The sequence below is a fragment of the Rosa rugosa genome, chromosome 6 (assembly GCF_958449725.1).
Source record: "Rosa rugosa chromosome 6, drRosRugo1.1, whole genome shotgun sequence".
In the NCBI taxonomy this organism is placed as follows: Eukaryota; Viridiplantae; Streptophyta; class Magnoliopsida; order Rosales; family Rosaceae; genus Rosa; species Rosa rugosa.
The window spans coordinates 12,521,314-12,528,605 of record NC_084825.1 but is presented as its reverse complement, the minus strand read 5'-3'; the positions used below and the strand labels follow the sequence as shown (position 1 = coordinate 12,528,605).

The 7,292-nt window shown below is 39.7% G+C and overlaps 1 protein-coding gene across 6 annotated transcripts; it reads right to left on the bottom strand.

Moving 5' to 3' along the window:
- Positions 1–374: 374 nt before the first annotated feature.
- LOC133714453 (uncharacterized) lies at positions 375–4,716 on the bottom strand. 6 transcript variants are annotated; one of them, XM_062140578.1, is made up of 8 exons: positions 4,312–4,710; positions 3,965–4,084; positions 3,124–3,233; positions 2,622–2,771; positions 1,694–1,716; positions 1,611–1,656; positions 1,446–1,479; positions 375–629 (listed from the first exon to the last, which is right to left on the bottom strand). In XM_062140578.1, the coding sequence occupies exons 1-8, from the start codon at positions 4,463–4,465 to the stop codon at positions 610–612; spliced, it is 657 nt and encodes a 218-aa protein (XP_061996562.1). In that variant the 5' UTR covers positions 4,466–4,710; the 3' UTR covers positions 375–609. The 6 variants fall into 6 exon arrangements, 1 of the variants encoding a protein (XP_061996562.1); XR_009848671.1 differs by lacking the exons at positions 375–629; positions 1,446–1,479; positions 1,611–1,656; positions 1,694–1,716 and adding exons at positions 3,402–3,469; positions 3,581–3,662; positions 3,746–3,885 and having other exon boundaries at positions 2,750–2,771; positions 4,312–4,716; XR_009848672.1 differs by lacking the exons at positions 375–629; positions 1,446–1,479; positions 1,611–1,656; positions 1,694–1,716 and adding exons at positions 3,581–3,662; positions 3,746–3,864 and having other exon boundaries at positions 2,745–2,771; positions 4,312–4,712.
- Positions 4,717–7,292: the final 2,576 nt, after the last annotated feature.

Below are 7,292 nucleotides of genomic sequence, written 5' to 3'. Positions count from 1 at the left end.
CATATACAAGGACACTGGAAAAGAGTCCTCTTTTCCCTACTAGGACACTGAAACTGTGTCCTTAAAAGCAAAAATTCAGTGTCCTTGTATCTATAAGAGGACACTTGAATTGTGTCCTTATATCATCAAAAACAATGTCCTTGTAACTATAAGAGGACACTTCATTTGTGTCCTTATATTATCAAAAACAATGTCCTTATATGTATAAGAGGACACTTGAATTGTGTCCTTACATCCGAAAAATAGATGTCCTTAAATATAATAGAGGACACATAAACTGTGTCCTTAAAACTGAAAAATTGTCCAAAAAAAATATATTCAAAGTATGATCTATACTCAAATTCAAGTCCATATCACAATACATATGACTTGCAGACTTGGCCAACCAAACCGATCTGCAAACTAGTAATATTCAGTTCAATACAATCTCAAATCTTCCAGCTATACTCAATTACAAATGAGAATAATTCAAGATATTGAGTATTTGGGAGACTATACTAGCATTCTAATTGTTTACAGTGTATTTGATTTCTTGAAAGTGAAGAGTTCAGATAGAAACTTTCACCAGAAACTACACTAGCATGCTCCAGTCCAAGATATTACTCACAATCACCAGAAACTTCTGTTCTCTACAGGCAGAAAAGGAACAAAGCAATGAACATTTCAAACGAGAAGATAAATGCAAATTTCCACTGGCAAAGGGAAGATAAAATTAGTATACATGATCTGGTACAGAATCTGATCACAAGTGATAAGTTCCTTGTGTCATAAAGTAATACCTCTAGTGCAGAAAGCATCACATGTCAAAGAAAGTGATTGCAATCACCAAGGAAGGGGTCACAATCACTTTCTTTGACAACCTGCAAAACAGTATGTAAGCCCTGCAAAACCCCCAGTATCACATAACTGAACTAATTAACCTTCTTATTAACCACTGAGATAGTATTACTAACCAACTTTAAAATTGAGCTTCTTAGAGTTTCAATAATTTCTTTCTTCCCAATAATTTTTTACCATCAGATTAAAGGAAAACTACAAAAGTAGAAATCTACCTTAACCATCTCCCAATGAATTGTTTTACGATTCTTTCTTTCCTTTTGAGCATCAAAATATTAATGGCACTGCATCATGAAGAGCTCAGTAAGAACATAGTAAGCTAGTGATCTAACCACCATGGAAACAAAAAGAAGCCACAAAAGGAGGAAAAAATGCCTTTGAATTTTTCCTAGCAATCACTGACAATCTTCATCTGAACATTTTTAGTATCAATTCGAACTTGCCAACAACCTTTACTACAACTATATATGTCTACAATGTATTCAAAAGTTTCAGTCCAATCTAAAGACTTATCTGTGAAAATGTTTCTGAATCATTCCCTTTGGTAAAATGTAAATTTGAACATATTAATTGTGCATATATATAGAGATAGGAAAGAAAGAAGAAACCTCTGCAAATGCTATAGTGAGTCACCCTGCAGCACTGAATATTACAGAAAACCACATTATCTGCTTGATCAACACATGCAAGGAATAGAACAAAAAAAAAATTCAAATTTCACATTTAACAATCTTCAGCAGGCCCAGAGTTAAAGAGTATATTGAAAAACTTACACCTCTACAAAATAATTCAGGATTGCAAGCACACTGTTCAAGGGCTAGAAACATCAGGATTGCAAGCACACTGTTCAAGGGCTTCTACGAGAGCAGATAATTCAGGCTGCAACAACATCAAATAAACAAGGATAAGCAAATATACAGAATATATGATGCTTATGTTAACTCGAAACAATACAGCAACTGCAAGGAACAAATCAGGATCATTGACAATTTGTTCATCCATGCATGTATGCCTCCAATATTGTATTGACATGTAGTTGCACCAGGGCACATGCATAGAGAGAGCTGTATTTAGAATTTTAAGTGGGGGCAAGATCTCTTTTTTGGATGCTTGGGGAAAGGAGGGCAGTGAATGATCCTCAATGACTGAAAGAGAAAGGTTATACCTTGAGAATTGAGAAGGATCCTTGTGGAGACAGAAGGCAAAGTTTGCCAGGGCAAAAGAAGGGGATAGACAATAAACTATTTTTCTTTTTGAAAAGGGGCTGAACTGCAAATTAGCACGGTATCATGATCCTTTTAGTCGGTTTTGTCTTCCGTTCAAATTCGACCATGAACATACACCCTTTCAAGATCAATATTCAAACTCAAAACTCACTTCTTTATTTTTCTACAACTAGTTGACCACTTCAGCTGTAAACCGGTTCATCTGTGTATGAGTGTGTATTAACTGTTAAGGAGAGAGAGAAAAAAAGAAGCTGAATGGGATGAAGCCCTACTTTGTCATTCATTCTTTGGAACTTTAGATCATTTTGTCCCTTTACTCAATTATATAAAAGATGTAATGAAACAGTGAACCAATAAGCTAAGGTCAACTTATTGTCTGCAATCAACCATGTTAACATATATGAAGCAATCAAAGATTCAACAATGGCTAACTAACAGAAACAAAACCAAATGAAAGGGGGGGGGGGGGGTAAGGATTATCTTATTTGGATAGGAAAGTAAAACAAAACATTATAATACAGGAGACAAGATGTCCATCTAGGTCTAAAGATAAATTACCTTTGATGTGTCATTGCTTGCAAGCAAACAGGTAAGAGTTTGAAGGACACCCAGAACCAAAGTCTCTCCTTTAGCATCATCAAGGTTACCATTTAGTAAAGAGACAATGTGCAAAAAGCACTCTCCCTCACGAAACAAAGTCTGATAGGACTGAACAAAAAAAAAAGTTTACACTGGAACATTAATTAGAGTACAAAGAAAAGAGCATTAAGTCATTGAAAATGTAGCATTCGGGCAAAAAAGATAAAGAATTGACTGCTAAAGAGCCAGCTATAATATGTATATACATGCCAGGAAACTTTTCTAAAGATGATATCTTCATTTGAAGAAAAAAAGAAGACCATATTCTAGAGATTCGACCATCAATGTGGTCAAATGCTTTTTCAGGTTACCCACTAGAAACATCCCTTTATTACAAATAACCAGGATTCTGCATCCATTATTACATGAATAAACAGTTAAGAGGTAATATAGCATGGCAATCAGGAGAAGCAAAATGTACCTGCAGACCAACTGTCATGCTGAGCAGAGCAATTTCATTCTTCCCTGCCTTCAGAAAGATAGGACTTTTTAAAGTGAAGCGTGGATGTGTGCCATTTCCAGATGCACTATCTGAAGATCAAGTAGATATGAGATTCACTAGCAAGACGTTGTCTAAAAAGAATTTAATCTAGAACATTAACTCATCAATAGGTAACCAAAATTTGTTAAACTTGTGTTATTTGGAAAACACAAAAATCTACCCATGCTAAAGCTAATATTATCAGAAAACATAAATACCTCGCACTTCTAGAAATGGTTGGGAAAATATTGGACTGCAGCAATATGACTCACTGCCTTCTGCATATCTATTCCTTTCCCACATGTAATTACTTTTATTCATTTCTCCAGTTTCAAATACGATATATATATATATATATATAGAGAGAGAGAGAGAGAGAGAGAATGAATTACCAGACCTTGAGATGGCTGATTTCACTTTAACAACCTACATTGTTTATGCTTCAGAATAAAACTAATACTGGGATTATGGCATTTGTCCTGCAAGTCAAATTAAGCAAGAATGTTCAAGAGTAGACAGATACAATGTCAATTCATATCATTAGTAATAGAATCGTAATTACCTTTCTAGGAAGAGCCCTCATAATAGTTAGAGTAGTCATATCCAAAACATAATCACTTCCACACTTCTCAAACACGAAGCAGCTCTAACAAAATTACATTCACCAAAAGTTTCCATTTTCTACTTAGAGGCCGATCAATCCTAACAAAATCATAATCACCAAGAGTTTCCAGGAACTATGTTTATGTTCTAGACAAACAAAGGTCCAAGCTTTACTTACAGCGTTCATAATCGAGAGGTCTCAGAACTTCCCCTATAATCTGACCAACACTTTGAAGCGACTTCAAATCATCTTCAGTTTTCCCAAAATCGTTCTTAGCTCCTTGCAAGTTTTCTCGCACTGCAAAACCCGAAACATGCAATTCAGACCCAAACAAATTCCTCATACCATCTAAATTTCCCAATTCACACAGAAACCCACTGCCCAGAAACTACATCAACCAAAATTAACAACTAGGGCACAAAATCGGCTGAATTGAAAATCGGAATCGAAACCCTAGACTAAAAATTGAACAAATTGGGAACATTTGTAGTTGGATAGAAGAGGGTTTGGAGTGCAAATCTGACCTGCGCGGACTTGGAGCTCCTTGTGCTGGAGTAACCTCTTCAGGTAATCGTTGATAGCGGTGCGACGTCGTACGGCATCCTCCGTCTCGGTCGAGGTCATCGCGGTGGTGCTGGGGTCTGAGAGGTTTTGGGAGACGAAGAAATCTGAGAGCATGAGGAGGGAAGTGAAACAACATCTTTTCTCTTCTAGTGGGTTTCAATTAAAGAGGGAAGTCGAAAATTTGGGGGAAGAGGGAAGTGAAATTTGGGAGGAGGGAATTGAAATTTGGGGAGGGAGCCAGCTCGCGCGCGAAGTGAAATTTGGGAGCATTGCAGTGAATTAAACACGTCGGCTGTGTCGTTGAAATAGTCTCCACCCTCTTAAAACTATTATTTACATGCTGAGTGTCCTTATAACCCTTTAAGGACTCCACACAAATTATGTGTCCTTGTTTGGTGTCCTTGTATCCCATAATTGTAGTAGTGTTAGTTAATTTCAGCTGCTTGAGGGCTGAGCTTTTCCTCCCGGTTAACTCAAAGGCAGAGACATCATTCTCATCCTCTTCATCTTCTTCTGGAAAAACCTCTTCACCTTGGTAGTAGGGATCATAGGTGGTTGGCTGGTAGTTCAGTGCAGCCACTGTACGGTGTTTGTACGTCCCTTTGGACGCATTCTTCCTGGCATCCGTTTCTCTGAGAAGATGCTCGAAGCTACCGACCTCCGTGATCAGCACTCCCATGGATTTGATCATACTGCCATGCTGTTTCTTCCGTTGACATGGTTCTAAGCCCTTGATTGCCAACTTGACTAGTTCTCTTTCTGGCAGGACCATGTTCAGCTTGGCCTTCTGAATTTGAAATCGCTGAAGATAAGCAACCGCAGACTCGGTCGGCTGTTGGGCCATTTGGGTAAGGGAGGCCAAGTTGACCTCAGGCTCTATAGCTCCGAAGGTTTCTCAGAAGAGCTTTTCCATTGCGGGCCAATTTGCAACTGACCCCGGTCGGAGCTTAGAGAACCAAGTAAAGGCGGCCCCAGACAGAGAAGTGCCAAAGATTTTGCACTTAAGACTGTCATCATTCTGGTACTGGCAGCATTGCACCTTGAACCTGGCCAGATGAGTTGCCGCATTCTCTGTATCTTCTCCTGAAAAAGTAGAAAATATGTGTTAATGCTTAAGATTTAGCAGTGGCTAAACCTTGGTTAACGCTGGTCCGATGGGCGGACCGCTACTTGTTATGTAATCGGTACTTCCGCTACCTGTCAAGTGAAATACAAAGGGGCGTCAGAGGGAGACTGCGTTGGGCGGTCTTCTCTTCTCCGTTACCTAAGTTAGTCAATGTATTTATGTTGACAGAATAACAGTAGGTAAGTAGTAAATGCGTAATTAATGAGGAGAGAAGAGAGAACCTTTTATAGGTGAGGAAGAGGCTGACCTCTTCCATGTTTTCAATGTGGGACTGACATGCTTCAGTTCCCAGCTTCTGGAGCTTCTGATGCTATCTTGGCGCGGCGCGTGGCGGCGCGTTAGCGGTGATTTGGGGGTGAGCCGGGGCTTGGGCGGTAGCCTGCTTGGCTGTGCTTCCGTAAGTCACTCCGTTGGTGGGAGTTGGTACCGCTGGCGGTAGCATGAGCATGGCTCCTTATGGCTAATTGTTACGTCCCGAACCTAAATTTATCGGTTTACTAGTCATTTGGACGGTAAACGACAATTACTTTCACTTTTTACTTTGTTTCGATGCTTTTAGTGGCCCTAAAAGTTGACTTTTTGTTCGGGTCAAAATTTGATGAAACTTTCTTCAGAAAAATCGTAGAGGACGTTAAACCGAGCGCGTGCATATGTGGTACATAAAAATCGGAGTTCGTATGCGAAAGTTATGGCCAAAATATTAAAGTTACTGTTCATGGTAATTTGTCTATAAATAGCCGAGTTACTGTGGTAAGTTTCCATTTTTGGAAACTTACCGAGCTCTCTCTCTTCTCTCTCCCCGATTCCCTCTCCCTCTCCGACCTCTACACCTTCTTCCGGCCAAAACTCCTCCATCCGGCGACGGATTTTGACGTATAAGGTGTCGTTGGAAAGCTCTCTTCCTTCTCTTCATTTCTAGGTTCGTTTGGTAGCTTAATTTGAACTGTGGAAGGTGCAGCATCGAGAAGAAGAGGACGGTCATTGTAGCCGATCGGAACTTTCGTCGATTTTCAGCGATTCCGGCCGTCTTCGGCCACCAAACCGGCGTCGAAGGTTCGGTTTTTGCCAAGGATCGTTTTGCCCCTAGCCTTGAGCCACGATTTGCAGTGTAGAAGGAGAATCAAGGAGAACCCGATTCTAGGGTTCTTGGGTTTTCTGGGCTCGTGTTCAACGGCCAAATTGGAGCTCTTCGAGGTAAAATTGGAAAATGTTGTGAACATGAAAAATGTTGGGTCTGATGAGTAGGTGGCGCTGCCGAAATTTGGTGACCATTGGAGGTGGTGGCCACCGGCGCGTGAGCCCCACGCGCCGCCACTGTGGGTGGCGCGTGGAGGCGTGTAGGGCAGTGTTTTAATTCCGGTTTTTGGCCCATTAAATCCTATAAATTGTGTAGAGCTTGTATGTGAAGTTTGGTAATTTTTGGAGAAACTTGGAATTAATTATGAATTTTTGAAGTTTAGGGTTTCGATTATCGAATTACAAGAATCCGACCGTCTGATATCTCTCGGTTCTGCCTTGGAACCTTTAAATTAACGAATTGGTATTAGTGGTATAATTTGGGCTGAATCCGAGGAGAATGGGAGATGTAATTATGAGGAATTGATTTTAGGAATCGTATTAAATTGTTGAATAATTATTCACGGAATATAATTGTGTACAGGACGACGTACCGAGCTATTGCTCGATGACGGAACTCGAATGCGTGATCGTCGGAATAGTACTGTGAGTGGACTTTTGTTTTAAATAATGATGCATGCATTTATTTTCTTGAATTAATGCTTTATTTAATTAACATATTACTTTCGAGCATATGAA

Excerpts from the sequence above, each read along its gene's own strand:
- LOC133714453 (XM_062140578.1), bottom strand. The coding sequence starts at position 4,465 with ATGCTCTCAGATTTCTTCGTCTCCCAAAACCTCTCAGACCCCAGCACC. Across the intron at positions 3,234-3,964 it reads ACCTCTCGATTATGAACGCT|ATAGTGCATCTGGAAATGGC; the intron begins GTAAGTAAAGCT and ends CTTGATCTTCAG. Across the intron at positions 1,717-2,621 it reads CAAGCAATGACACATCAAAG|CCTGAATTATCTGCTCTCGT; the intron begins GTAATTTATCTT and ends ATGTTGTTGCAG.